The sequence below is a fragment of the Mercenaria mercenaria genome, chromosome 3 (assembly GCF_021730395.1).
Source record: "Mercenaria mercenaria strain notata chromosome 3, MADL_Memer_1, whole genome shotgun sequence".
Lineage (NCBI taxonomy): Eukaryota > Metazoa > Mollusca > Bivalvia > Venerida > Veneridae > Mercenaria > Mercenaria mercenaria.
The window spans coordinates 88842848-88858441 of NC_069363.1; the positions used below are offsets into that span (position 1 = coordinate 88842848).

The 15594-nt window shown below is 32.7% G+C and overlaps 1 protein-coding gene across 2 annotated transcripts in view; it reads left to right on the plus strand.

Annotated features, from left to right (window-relative positions):
- LOC123525613 (adhesion G protein-coupled receptor L2-like) overlaps positions 1–15594 on the plus strand; it is a 70093-nt gene that overhangs the window by 35441 nt on the left and 19058 nt on the right. The window contains exons 7-13 of one of the 2 annotated variants that reach the window (XM_053539195.1): positions 5029–5093; positions 6221–6375; positions 7151–7390; positions 8170–8357; positions 9835–10003; positions 12017–12124; positions 15131–15163. In XM_053539195.1, coding sequence (XP_053395170.1) covers positions 5029–5093; positions 6221–6375; positions 7151–7390; positions 8170–8357; positions 9835–10003; positions 12017–12124; positions 15131–15163 — 958 coding nt within the window. The remainder of the gene's footprint in view (positions 1–5028; positions 5094–6220; positions 6376–7150; positions 7391–8169; positions 8358–9834; positions 10004–12016; positions 12125–15130; positions 15164–15594) is intronic. The other variant, XM_053539196.1, reaches the window with a different exon arrangement.

Consider the following 15594-nt stretch of genomic DNA (forward strand, 5'->3'; position numbering starts at 1 on the left):
ATTTGATATTCCTTGAAGCGTGAATGAATATTTCGCCTTATAAAAATGCGGTTGCACATGCCAGAAATGGTCTGCTGTTGTTTATCACTCCAACAGAAAACAGTTCCTGCTTTTATTCAAACAAGTGCTTATTAAAATTGAATTGTATCAAATATTTGATATTCCTTGAAGTGTGAATGAATATTTCGCCTTATAAAAATGCGGTTGCACATGCCAGAAATGTTTCGTATTTTGATTGTGTAAAAAATAGTGTTGTAAACATATGAGTTCATATTGGCCATGTTACTTTTCCAAGGGATTTTGTATTGGCCAAGGCCGGAGGACAGATAAAAAGTGTAATTTAAATTCACATTATTTCAAATCCGTAGCGGTCCCCTCAGTTTACCAATAAAATGCTTGATTCCAATTTTTGCCCTAATTTCTCATAGTTATTGGTTCAGTTAAGTTTAGTATTGGCCCCGGTCTGTTTTATCAGATATCCACGATTTATCAGATTTTGTGTCTGATATTGCGTAGTGTTGCACACCTTGTGTGATTCAATTCTAATAAATGTCAATCCATAATTTTTATGCCAACTTTCATAACCATAATGACTTACACATGCCCGCATTCAGCAATACATCAGCGAATCAGTGATCAGCTAGTATTGAATCAGCAACAGCTGGTAATGTAAATTTTTAAAACGTAAATGTTTATTATATACATGTAGATGGTTAATGTATTAAAAAATGTTTTAAAAAACAACAATTTTTTTCACGCTACATCCGCCTTCTCTTGAATTAGGCACGGGTGTAGATGCCTGATCACTGATTTCTGCAGTCTCTATGAATTGGGAAAACATTGATGAAAGTACGAGGTTCATAGGGTCCCTTTGAATAAAGCCGGTTTGTTACAAAAGAAGAATCGTTTATATTTTTGTAAGCTGTGTATGTCTGTTCATCATTTAAGGATCCAAACGGGCAGATATGCAAGAAACAATACCCCACGTAATGAACTTTACTGTATATTTTGTAACCAACTTGATGTTGAAGACGAGTATCATTTTGTTTGTATATGCCCATGTTATACTCTTATTAGACAAAAATACATTAAGCGTTATTATTATATTCACCCATCTGTGTTCAAATACCGCCAACTTTTAAACTCTGATAAAAAGTTTGAATTGATAAAGCTGTGCAATTATGTCAAGGAAGCATTATGTATTCGTAATGCTATTTTAAATAATTCTGCTTAATATGTTCATCCTCTGTACGTTGTTACCATACTATATACTTCTAGCTTCATATTATTATCTTAAGTATGTACATGTTTAATTCATATTTCCTCTATCATATGGCTAAATGTTCCATTTGTATGTTACACTATTACCATGTATATACACGTGACATGTTAAAAATGTCTAAAGATGTGATTAGACGATGTACTTATGTATAAGTCTTAATAAAAGTCTGTTCTGTTCCGTTCTTTTCTGTTCTGTTTGGGAATGCTTTACTCATTTAAGAACTGAACACTCTTATGTGTGAAAAGGTGCAATTTAATCGTTTAATTATCATTTTTAATTATCCATTATTATCAATTCAGTTGTACAAAACATCAAATTTTGAATAGTCGGAATATTTGAACTCCCTATTTAATAATTTTAAAAACATGGTGAACAACTAAAAAGTAAATGAACATTATTCCCAAATTGCATGCCAGCGATGTCTGTTGTACTGGCCTGAAACCGCGGGTCGATGACCAAAACACGGTCTGAGGAAATTTTTAAGCGGGCCATTACATATGTCTATTGATAATTTTATTACATAACTAGGAATTTAACCCTTAAAATCAGATATATGGCAATAACATTATTTCTCTTGCCTAGACAATATCTAGAGCATTTCCGTTTAATGAAATTTGAAACGGTGCCGTAAAAAGTACACGTTGTGAGAAGTTAATGGCTGTACTGGACCGTGCATGCTATTTTACGAGAACATTGCCATAAGAGACCTGTCTAATAATGTGAATGCTACTCTAAAGGAATGAGTTTAACAGGACTTTTTTCAATAAATATGCAATAAAAAGTGATAATATTTCAAACAACCAGGCATTTTGTGTATTTAGTAGAAAATTAATGTCCTCAAATTACAATGTCAAGAACAGATGGATTTATAATAATGTTCGGCAATAGACCTTCGAAAGGCGTTCAACTTTACAGATATATTTTCTCAGTGATTCGTATTTCGTTGCAATGATAGTTCAACTTGAGATTTTTTTACTTTTCAAGAAGTCCCATTTATCTCGTTTAAACACACAAAAAAGTAGTATTAAATTCTTAAATACACAGCGTTTGAACTTCTTCTTTGTTTAACTGGCAATTAAATCGAGCCATGTTAGAAGAATATTTTATTAGATCAGTTTCTTCCATGTGTCCATAGAATTGATTCTAAGCCATGGAGAACCTTAAATCCTGCTCTTGTTTTGTCTGTCATTTGGATTCAACATGTACCATTGGTCATTGCGGATGCATTCAGAACATGTGTAATCCATTCCTCGAGAGCTTTGAAATTGCATTTTTTATAGTTTTAACCCTTACCCTGCTAAATTTCTATAATGAACTTGTCCATCTTTTAATTTCGGCAATACAGGGTTGCAGCCGCAAAACTATGGAACTCTCTCCCTGACAATCTCAGAAAAGATTCATCACTTGATTCATTCAAAAGAGCTCTCAAAACACACCTTTTCAAAATTTTCTACAACACATAGATACCAGCTGTGACTGTTTCTACCCATAATAAATATGCCATTGTTATTTTTGTAATACAGAACTACGGCAAGTCATTCGTCGCTGACGAAGATCTCTTAACTGTACAATTCATCATGTAATTAACTAAATTGACAATCCAGCTTTTATTTCATCATGTCACATTTTAAGGGTTATGACGTTCTATGTGTGTGTTTTTCGCAAGACTTGAGTTTCACTTGAAGTGTGTGGTATTTCTATCTAATACAGTACATGATGGCACCATTTACCGGGAGGTTGAATCACTATATGCAGCCCGTCTGGGCGTACCAGATGTTTAAAGCACTGGTATTGGCAATAGGGGTAAAACGACCTCAAGGGTGGGGGTGCGGTCATGGCTGTTTGTTACAATAAGGCTGTAAATATTATCATTGTTCATTTATGATATTGTTGTAATAACCATTATTTCTTATTATTATGTACAACGCCATTGAATATATCATTTATAAAAAAGGCGTTTAATCAAATTGTTCAGTTTCAGTTTTGTGATTGCATATGTCATGTTTTGTTATTTTCCAACATATCTGCGATGTGTCACATGTTTAATTGTAAAGCGCCTTTGAACGTATATTCCATATGAAAAGGGTGCTCAACAAATCTGGTATAATAATAATAATACCATTGACTGTTAAAAGGGGTATTTATCAAAGAGATACTGACTTGATTGGCGAACAGTGCAGATCTTGATCAGACTGCACGGATGTACAGGCTGATCATGATATGCACTGTTCGCAAGGACAAAATGAATCGTGTCCAGCATGATTAGGTTAAGAAGTATTGTTTAATTAGAAGCATGGCCAGATGTATTATATGGTGAAACATTAAATATTAAACGAAATATTCCTAAAACGGGCTAAGTATAGTTTTGTCCACAGATTGTCCAAAAAAGTTAAAATTTTAGTAAAACTTTTCTGTATAGCATTCTGATTTTGCTTTAGTTCATTTGTTGACACTTTGGGTGCTTCGATGCTTTATCCTCCAGAATACAGTTAAAACATTCTGAGAGAAACTCATAATTATGTCTTTAAATATGTAAACTGACTTTCGAGATCCTACGAACGATTGACTAAATAAGAGTAGGTTTTGCCATAGTAGGTCGGGTTTTCTTTTTCTTTTCTTTTTTTCTTTTTTTTTGGTTTTGTTTTGTAATATTTTGTTTTGTTTGTTCTGTGTTTTTGTTTGGTTTTGAAAATTTTCTGAATCCCACAAATACTATTTCTGTTGCATTGTAACCTAGTTTTAGGACAACCGTGTTAATACTATATCCGAGCTCATTTGTCACATTTGCTATACTCTTATACAAATGAAGAGTCTTTAAAAGCCTTAGCTGCAATATCAATCTCAAACACTCGCAATGAATAAAACAAATTACAAAGATTTATATCTCCTCTTTTTTTAAATTGATATTTCCTTTTTTATAGATTGGAGCATTTTAATAATAGCCTTAACAAATGTTTCAATTTAAAATATTCATTTGCTTCCACTTCGTATCGTGGCAACAGGTGATAAAAAATGATTGAATAAGTTATGGCGCGTTGACATACTTCTGAATTATTGATGTAACTGGGTCAAAAGATATTTTTCTCCTGTGATCTCTCTAACTCTGGGTTAACCTTTCTAGGATCCTAGGGTAACCTGATCTGTCTGTCTAAATCGTAAGTAAATATGATTTTAATAATAATGAAAAAAAAAAGTTAAAGGAGGGATGCTCTTATTGTCTAAAAAAAATATCCCATTTATTGAAATATACGAGTATGTCATGAAAACAAAAGTGATGTAATATTACGTATTGAACACTTAAAGCAATATTTTATTCAAGATATCATCACTGTTTGGGACACATTTTTCACGACATCTACCAAATATTTGCCTGTTTTATTTGGGTTTCTTTCCCAGCACGCCGCTATAACGTTTGACGGTACGACGTACCGTAATAAGTGTTACGTACAGAATGATTTTCTTGCAGAATTACATACAATTTTATCCGTTGTTTGTAGGAAAACAAATTGGGTCGTGGTATAATATAACGTACCATGCCAGTATCTATTAAAATGCTAGCAATTTGTTAGGTTTAGCCGAGGCGTATCATACATTATTCACCGTTGCATCATTCACGAAAGCGATAACAGTTATTAATCGAATATTCTGAGTCTTACACTAAGTGTTCAAGTAAAATATTCATAAGTTAAAATCTGCGTGAAAAAAAAGTAATGAAGTATAATTATATCAATGGTCTCTATTTACAGATTCGTGAAAGGTTGAAGTCAAATGGCATCAAAACTGTGTCGGACTTAGAAATCCATGGATTTAGGTAAAAGGAAGTTTATATTCACTTTAAACAAATAATTTTCAATGATACCAAAATGAATGACAGCCTAGCATCAACCCTTTTTGGTGAATCTGTTTTCATGAAAAAGAATGCTTATCTCTGTCTACATAGTGTAACTTACCACGGTATCACAAAGATAAATCTAAAATCATAAATAAGTGTAAGATAACATGAGAATTAAAGGTAATGTTTTCATCTGGTGTAAGCAAACACTTCATAGAACGTTTTCTTCTTAGATGTATGCATATAACGTTGTACCCTAAGTGTGCTGTTTCCAACGGGACTAACAGGGTTATGTTTAGTTCAGTCAGTGTGACTGTCTGCAGTGGAAACAGAATAACCAAGGGAAGCCCAGTTTGAGCTGTATCGAAACCATTAGAATAAATCAGTTTCAAGATTTGTCTCTGCATATTTTGACAAAAAGTATAGCTTTGCTCATAATACAACATTTTAGCCTAAAGTATCAGAACACTAAAATTGGTCCAATATGTCTCATGAATGATGATAAAAATGTTTGATTGAAATATAGTACATCAACTTATCGTGGTAAATTAGCAAATGTACGGTTTCCAACTACCTCCTATTTATTGCGTACACAGTAAATGTAACTCTATCATTTATATGGATTGTTTAAAGACAAACCATTATGCGAGAGTATCTTTTTACTAATTATTGGTTATTTTATAGTTCTTGATACTTTTACACTTATACAGTGTAACTGGTATTCTTAACCCTATATCAAACTTCATTTACAATATACAATTTGCATATTGTAAGTTTACACGAAAAATAGTGTCTAGTTACACCATGTTATTTCAAAAAAGATCACGCTTTGGTGTGTCTGATTGCCTTTGAAAAGTAAAAGTTATATTTTTATGTAAACGGAACGGTTCTCCGGTAGCGTCCACTAAGCCAAGAGAAGGCGCAAATTTCGGTGTATTTTATAATCAGATCAACAACAGACATGCAACACACCAGACAGTGGACCTATACCTTGTAGCTATATAGCGTATTTGAATATCGTTCAGATTTTTAGCGCTTATCCTAGTCTTCTATTTTGTTTAAGACAGCTAGATTTTAAATAGTCAATGGATTTTTTTTGCCAACAGAAATTCTACTGAAACAACAGTTCTGGAATTCCACTTTAATTGTTTGGTATCCGAAGTGAATTCGGTAAAAGATGCTTTGAAATCCCTCACCGATCTGGGTGACCTTGCTGGGTACCGGTTAAAACAGACTGTGCCTAAGTATGAAAGTAATCCAGGTAAAAATTTTTTTCTGTAAATAAATAATCAAATAAATAAATGGATTTAACCAGTAATTAACATGTTATCTTAATCTACAGTCGAACTTCGTTCACTCGAACTTAAATGATTTGAATACCACCCTTCGCTCGAACTTGTCCTCAGGCCTTTGCAAACTCCTTCTATAACGTGTATTGTTTGATGGTTCGATTAACCATTAACTCGTACAAGTTTTTCAGGTCCCGCAAAGTTCGAGCGAACGAAATTCGACTGCAGTACGTTATAGTCGACGATATTATTGTTCATGGGACGAATACATTTGAAAACATTTTACGTTCGGAAAGAGCTGTGTTTAACATTATAATAAATATAAACATTTTTTTACTCGCGATTGGCGTGTTTTGTTCTCAGTTGAGGAATTTCAAAAAAGAAAATCCTTCTTTCTCGTATCGACAAATATGTCGATCTTTTTTTATTTCCCCCTTTGTTTCAGGTTATTTTCAGATTCAGGTTATTTCAGATATAAAGTTGTGACAGCTGTTCTGCTATAGAATTGCTCTGTGTGGCTTACGTAGTTTCCTTGAATATTTTTAAAACATTTTATTTACGTCGTTAAATCTTAGAAATGATATATCGGCTTAAAGATAAAGTTTAAATTATGATAAAGCTACCGAAGAGGAGTGCTTCATTTTTATAGGTATAATGTTTATGTTCTTTCTCTTTTATCAAAAGCTTTCATTAATTGCATAGAAAATCTTTAGTGAGAAAGTGTTATGTTACACTTTTTATAAACAGAACTTATGTTGTCGGAAATTATGAATTACGACCCACACCCAACACTTCGAGGAAAGATGCTAACTCTGGTGTGCGCAGCCAAAGGGTCAAGTAAGATGAAGTTTCGTTGGTTCAAGGACAATGTCCGAGTTGATACTAGTCTTACATTGAGGAATGCATGGGAAACAATCGTCCCCCACACTGTTCATGGAATGTTCCTTTCTGTTCTAAATATAGACAGCGTCATGCCTATAGATCAAGGTATGTAATCAGAGAACACGATAAATTATGTTCCTTTCCTTTCAAAATATAGAAAGAGTCATGCCTATAGATTAAGGTATGGAGATGTTCCTTTCTGTTCTAAATGTAGAAAGTTTCATGCCTGTAGATCAAGGTGTGTAGTGGAATGCGAAAACATTAGATGTTCCTTTCTGTTCTAAATATAAACAGTTTCATATCTGTAGATCCTCTTCCTTTCTCATTTTAATATAGACCGCGTCACACTTACAATAAAGATCAAGATATTCAATTAGAGAACGTACTTTTATGCAAGGTCTTTAACATGTATAGGATGTATTGTCAGTTTTAACTTACGGTTTGTTTCAAAGTCAATTCTTGAATATATTTACAAAAATAAGCCACACTTTCAAATGACAAGGTGTACGCCACACTCGGACATGATCACATTTACACCTAGAATTTCTAACAATATAACTCGATTTATTATTCGAACTTCTGTTCAGTGTGTAAAGGTGATCATGCCTAAATGTGGTATAAGCGGGAGCCGTTGAAGGGGGTTTATTTTGTAATAAAACTGACAATTGACTTTGAAACAAGCGACCAATTTTACAAAAGAGTCGAAACTAGTTTTCCCTCTATACATGTTTAACAGAAGGTGAACGCAAAACTGGTCATTTCTTTGACCAGAATATTTGTATGGAATAAAATTCGGTTACCGTGTAATAAATTATACTGCAATCTATTTTCGACATTCGTAGTTGCAGTTATGTATAGAGACAGATTGGTTTATATATTTCTAGGTCTGTTTAGCTGCCAGGTTGAAGACTTCGGAAAGTCGGTAGTAGGAAGCGTGGACGTGACAGTAAATAATTACCCGAGAGTTCAGCTGGATCCAATGTCCCTTAGTGTGAATAAAGGACAAACAGTTGCTTTCAAGTGCCTTTCGCCTGATGACAGCTGGCAACATTTCACTTACGAGTGGCTAAAGGTGAATCGATTATCTTGTAAACCACAATATGGCGAAGTAATGATTATATATAATGTATATATGGAAAAATACAGAAAAGTGCCTCAGAAGGAGCTGGGTCCGTATTCATTAATATATTTAGACTAAGGAGAGGCAGATATTTAATTTTGCATAAATCATAGCAAATTGGCACTTATGAAACTGTGCTGAGCTGCCTGTAAATTGAACACTCATGTAAAGTTCTGTTTTCATTCTCTGGTAATTTGACATGTGAATTTAGCATTTTTAACTGCAATCTAAACTTCTATCATTTAACATTGATAAATGAAAGTCCAGACACCACATTTTTCATTACTGGTATAAATGTAGGCAGGGTGTATCTATTTCTGTGAATAAAAGCTGAACGGAAAATTGTCCTAACGACTTCTTGATTCAGTATGAATTACGATAGTTTTCCGTTCAGCCCTCGATTTGGTTCACACAAGAGTAGTCTTAATATGGTAAGATGTTTTGCAAATGTTATAAAAGAAGTAACTAGTTTTGGTACCGTAAACATTACTCGGAACCAGAACTGATAATGATATTATATCTCTTCATTTTTTTTCAAACATTTTGAAAATTTCTTCAAACTAGCATTTTTGAAAAATGACTACTATCCGCTAGTTAATGGTGTGGACAAGTGATATAAATCATCGCTATTGTCTAATTATTAATCGTCTGCTGCTTTACTTTTTGTACAGTAAGGTTACATCATGTTTCCTGTCGGGTTTTATTTTACTTTTATGGGTTTTTTTGCGGACACGAAAATAATTATGTGACTATTATCATATTAGTTTTAAGCTAGATGACGAAAATATTAGTGATAGCTTGATTCAGTACTTAGATATTGCAATGTTGAAGATACGAATAGTCTATTAAAGATACCCACTTGCAATATTTCACTAAAAATCATCTTTAAATAGTTACTCCAATGTAGAAAATTCCCATCAAAAGTATTTTATTTCACTAAACATATAAATTAATTAACCTTTAGCCTGCTTGCGGCAAACGATTCTGGCTTTGCGACCAGTGCAGACCAATCCGTGCAGGCTGATCATGGTCTGCACTCTGCAAATCCGTGCAGGCTGATCATGATCTGCACTGTTCGCTATTCGGTCAGTAAATTTTCTGTGAACACCCTTTCGAATAATAAATGGTATTTCTCAAATTAAATGATGGACCAGTCCATTTTAGAAATTAGGGTTAATGATAATTGTAGAGATTCGTTCATAATTAAAAGTCATGCAGTAACACATCCATTTTATGATGGTACGAATTTATACTGTGTTAATGGTGGTACGTATTTATACTGTGTTAAAATACACATGTATTCAGCGAGCTATACATAGTAGGTTTATACACAAAAACTTGATAATTTTATATTACATGAACATTTTCATATTTGCAAATACGAATTCTGGGTCATTTTTTTTTAATATAAAGCTACATTCTAATTCAGAATGGAATGAAAATCGCTGCCAACTCAAAGTCTGAATACTCAGAAGAATTGTATCCGACTGGTGTCCGGCTTGTTGTACCGGAAGTCAAAGAACACGCAGAATATACATGTAAAGTGACAAATGAGGCGGGATCAGCCAATGTGTCAGCCTTCGTTTACGTCATCGCAGGTATGCCATTATTTAGCAACGTGTTTCTAATACAGGTTTTTGTTAACATTTGTGTTACATTGTACACTTATATATCCAGTGACCCCATTTTTTGTCCCATGTGGCCCAGGACTATTTATTATGCCATATTAAAGTGACCCACACGTGTCAGACCCCTTTGCTATGTATTGCGTTTCTGATATAGGTATGGATAACAATGGAAATTAGCTAGTATTGTACTATTGCTGGAATTACTTTCCTTTATTCTCGATGATTGTATAACTTCCTCAAACCTGGATGTCTGTTTATTTAAAATGTGTTGTAACTCTTCATTTAGAACCTATGTCTACCAGCACAAGTCATTTTTGACATGACAGTTGTATGTTCTTGACATGACATTTGTTTTACAATTTACTCTCGTTCATACCAAACAGCTGTTGTATGTCATATGGCCCACGAAAAGAATTAATTTGAATACATTACAAGAAAATGTGCTATAAATGTACTTTTGTTGGGTTTAACGTCACACTAACACAGTTCTGTCAGATGGCGACTTCATACCTTTTAATTGTGGCGGAAGATCCTGTGTGTCGCTCCGTGCATCATTTCAGATACGGGCGCCTGGGTAGAACCAGCGACCTTTAGCAAGCAAGCTGGATAGCTTCCTCAAATGAAAGATTTTTACACCACCAGCGAGGTGGAGACGAGTACAGCTGTTTCCTTTTGTGTGTGTTTTAAAAGTGCAAGATATACCGTATAGCTTTGTTATAAAATTTCCTGTTTGTCTGTTTCAGTAAAGGCTCGTAATGCCTTTGTTTACTCATATTTTTTCCATATGTTTGGATATTTGGTCAACATAGTAGAACTTATAACAGGAACTATTTTTTATTACTTCTCTTTATGACACTGACTGCAAAAGTTCATTTGTAAATTGAAAGTAGTGTTTTCCTAACCAATTGATTATTCATATTTTCGATTTGGACAGCTGCTTTATCTGTTTTTAGTGTAAACTAAAACCCTTTGAGACTTTAATGTTACAGAAAGTTAAAATGAATTGTGTAGAATAAAACTCCAAATTATGAATTTTGTTGTTCCATCAGCTCGTCTTGTGATATATTTAAAATACTTTTTAAACAATTTTTCATAGTATGAAAAAAATTTTTACAGCTCAGTTAACCAAATAAATATCAAGTAGACGTATAGAAGTGAAATTTCCAAAGAAATTTGTGTAATTTTATCACATATTTGACGTCGCGGGAGTGAAATAAAGTCATTACATAAATTTGATATAGAGGATAATTGTTGGTTTCGGTGTAATATCACGTTATAATTTCACCGAGTGGGCACCAAAAGCGATATTTTCACGAGTGGCGCAGCCACGAGTGAAAATAACAACGTTTGGTGTTCACGAGTGAAATTACCGTGATATTACATGGATACCAACAATTTTTCTGTTTATTTTATGTCTAAAACTCTTTTTTTTTGTTGTGTTTATTTCAATAAAATGTCGAAATTTGCGGGAAACTTTATCAGGAAGCATCGCAAAGATGACGTCATTTTAACGACGTCATCGTCATATTGTTTCCGGCTTTCAGTACGCTCGGTAAACTTTTTGACGTTAATCCGGGTATCAGATTTGATAATTTTCACTGAGTGGCCAGTGAGTTTATCAGGATATAATTCACCGTTATACTTCGATAAACCACCGAAAAACATAAAATAAAATACAATAATGAAATATAGCTTTGACGTTTAAAAAGTATCGGAGACGTTGGTCAGATCGACTTGTTTATAATAGTTAAAGAAAGTAGAAATTTTATGTTTCGGCTGGAAAAGCTAATATGTGATAAAAAGAATATTACATTTGTGACTTTCCACATTGAATTTATTCAACTCGTTGAATAAAATTGATAAATGCTCGGCAGAGCCTCGCATTTTATTATTTTATTCAACACGTTTTATAAATTCAATATGAAAAGACACTCTCGTGTAATATCCTCTATATAACATTTTATTATTTTGTTTTAATTTTAGATAATGCCACCGCTCATTTCTGTTCGAGGAGTTATGTCGGGGAAGTGGTGTGGTTAAATACTTCCGGTGGTCATTTTGACGTCCAGCGTTGTCCTACTGAACAAGGAGGTATACAATTTATACATATGAAGGGAAACAACTCTTTAATCATTTAAATGTATTTAGATTGTAAGATTAAACGAACTTCTAACAATAGAAAATAAGTAAAATGCAACGGCAAATTCTGGGCTCAAACAGAAAAGAAATAGAAGTAACAAAGACAATTTTCAGGCCCCAATTTCCCGAAGAAAACTTAAGTAATTGCTAAGCTAAGTCTGTTATTTCAACTGCTTGTTTTTCCCCTTTATGCGTCTTCAATGTTGACTTTTTCATCTATATCAGAACCGTTTAGGATTATTTTATAGATCAAAACACAACAATTCTGAATTTTACAAAAAACGAAGAGTATAGAAATAAGAAATATACTTAATTGTCTAATTACATTGTAATTAAGTTCGTTATATCGTGCTTAAATAGAAATATCATATTTGCGAGACTGAAACAAATACTGCAGGCAATAACTGTTAATCATAGAATAACGTAGCTACAAATACATTGTTTTAGAAAAAAATCAGCATTAAATAACAATAACATAAGCAAAAGCAGGGTTTTAAAATAACAGACTTTCTAAGTAATTACTTAAGTTTTTTTCGTGAAATCGGGACCTAGTCTATTTATGTTATCAGTATACTATAATAAATGTTAAAAAGAACTACCTAAAATTATTAAAACAAATGGTATTTATTATAATATATACTGAACCAAAACAAATGTAGACAGTAAAGTCCTAGATTCCCATTTTGTAACATTCTTTGACAGACGTATCACGCTTTGCATGTTTAGAATTGATTCTTCAGTTCCTTTACTTTACGTTTTGGCTATTTCATTTTACATGATTATTAAATGTTATTTATATTGAATACCATTGTAAAAAAAACTATATATATGACAATTTTAAATTCTCAGAATCTATTAATTTATTTGAAATTAATGATAAAAATCGTTTTAAAAAAATAAATACACACCAAAGGCTGTTATGGATTCAGAGGTGAACCACAATATCTGCGATATATTTGCATTATATGCAATTATTGCAAAACGCTTTGCTACCTTTAGATAAAAATTTTGATAAAGAACATTTGGAAATTCTAACACTGAAAAAATGGCCATCTTTCCTTCGTGTCCCAAGGAATAAGTTTTACATGAGTTTTGTTTGAACCTTACATTAAGTTATATACGATATATGTCGATAAAATGTTGTCAAGCTTAAACAGTGAGGTTTTTACCGGTGTACAAACACGGTCCATATAAATTCCAAAGAGAATTGTTATTTCATGCCGTGCTACATTTGTTGTATCTTTATTGTTCATTTCTCTCTTCTTGTTACTTTTTATCGAACTTTCGTACACGTGTTGGCGTTTTCCCGTCATTTATATACACAAGAAAATGCACAATTTTTTGTCCTTACTCTATATCTAGGGCAGACTAGTCTGAGACAATAGCTTTAGATATTTCAACCACCTCATTTATCTGTTTTATTGTTACTTTTTAGTTTTTAGCTACAGAAGCTTCACTGTCTTATATTTATTATTGATACTTTGATGAGATCAAAACAGATGGCCGCCATTTTAAATATTTGTATTATTTGTAACAAGACTTATTCTGATATGGCCGATATATTTTCCTATAAAACAAAGAAGATTGAAACTGTGTGTTATTATGCAACCATGTCACTGTTTGTACGTCAAAGTTACAACGTCTTAGACTCAAACGTCTTGGTGGCGCTAGGAAAAAATACATAAAACGTGCGTTTATTAAATGTTGCCAATGATGTAGAAAATTATCCTTGATATTGTTTTTGAATCCAAAAGTTATATCTCAAACACAGGTTTTCTCTTTTCAATGAATACATTTGTTACTTGTTATTCAGCTGCACTTTCATGATATAATTCCTTTGCATCTTTACTCCAAACAATGATTTCATTTAACGGCAAATCACTGTTTTGATTATACTATTTTTTTAATTATTTCGTGTAATTCCCATATTTCTAGCGGATTTTTTTTTAGTGAAAGTTCGACTGTATTGTAAATAAAAATTTACCATAACAACAACAAAATTAATTTTAGATATCACACAATCGAGCGACTTATAACCGGCAGAGTCGGCTTATTTAACCCGAATAGTTTGAATACTTCGGGGACTTAAAGGTTTCTTAACGTTCTCAGTACACTGTTAAACAAATTGTCTGCATACACATCACATAGTATGTAAAGTTTTTGATTTTATCAATATTTTCATTTCAGATTTCGGCTTTAGATTTATTTTGTTAGATGTATAGAAAAAATGCATATAAAACAACAAAATTGTTTACTTTATCTTGCTTTTTATCGTAATCAAATTCTTCCGAAGATCCCGCAGAAATAGGCCTTCACATTGGCCTTTGCTAAGCAGTACACCTGGTATCTGAAATGTTTCAAATCCTCGAAAAGATCAGACTGTGATTTGCAAATATTTTAAAGGAATAATTGGAGAATATCTCCTTAAAATATCTAATTCAAAACTTAAAAAAATAAAAACTGGGGAATATCTGCAGACTATAGTACATAAATTAATATAAACTAGGGAATATATTATGAATAAGAAACGATAAGATTTGAGATGTTCAGCGGTTCTCTTTCAGCTTTCAGTTCAAATTCATTTGAAGCAATCTCTAGTTCTTGTTTAAGTCCTACAATATTCTCTACATTATGAAATCGCCGGTATAACATAGTAGTGTCTATTCAAAGAAAAAGTGTCGTATAATTTAATCATTTACTTTTATATAGGTTTTTTCTTTTAGGTATTCTCCAACGAAGCTTACAATGTTTTCTCTAAAAAGGTTTTATTTCTGATGGTTTGTCTTCGAAATTTAATAAATCTTAGGATGCATGCGACAGATTCATGCACGCATTTATGTATTTTTCTTTCAAATGACAGTAGATGGTACCCATCCAAATAGAGAAAAACATTGAAAGCGGGTATGGTAATGGAACTTGAAGCTAAACCTGTGTTATTATTTTTATTAATGATTTTAGGAGAGTATACACATCTTGGGACCATAGATTTTGGTAAGCTAGTGGAAAAGCCGGAACAAAGAAATTGATGTTGCACCAATGAATGGGAGATTTGTTTATGGTTTTGGGCAATAACACTACTAATATAACACTTGTTATAAAATAAAATAATGCTAGTTCAGACTGAAGTGAAAATGTTTATACAGAGATTTTAGAGTATTAGACAAAAATGCAGGAAGGTAATTCTGTATCAGTTAATTTTATTTGTCTGATTTATTTCTATTTGCTACATACATGACTTGTAAGTGTTATTTCCCAAAAACATGAACGTTGCTTAGGAAATACTCACCCAATTTCAATATATGTTATAAATGGCACTTTCTTTTGCGGTTTATGCGTCTAGTGGGTTGTTTTTTGTACATGTGTGTTACGTTCTATGTGAAATGTTAGCATAGCCAGGTATCATTGCTTGCCAGATAGCTTTT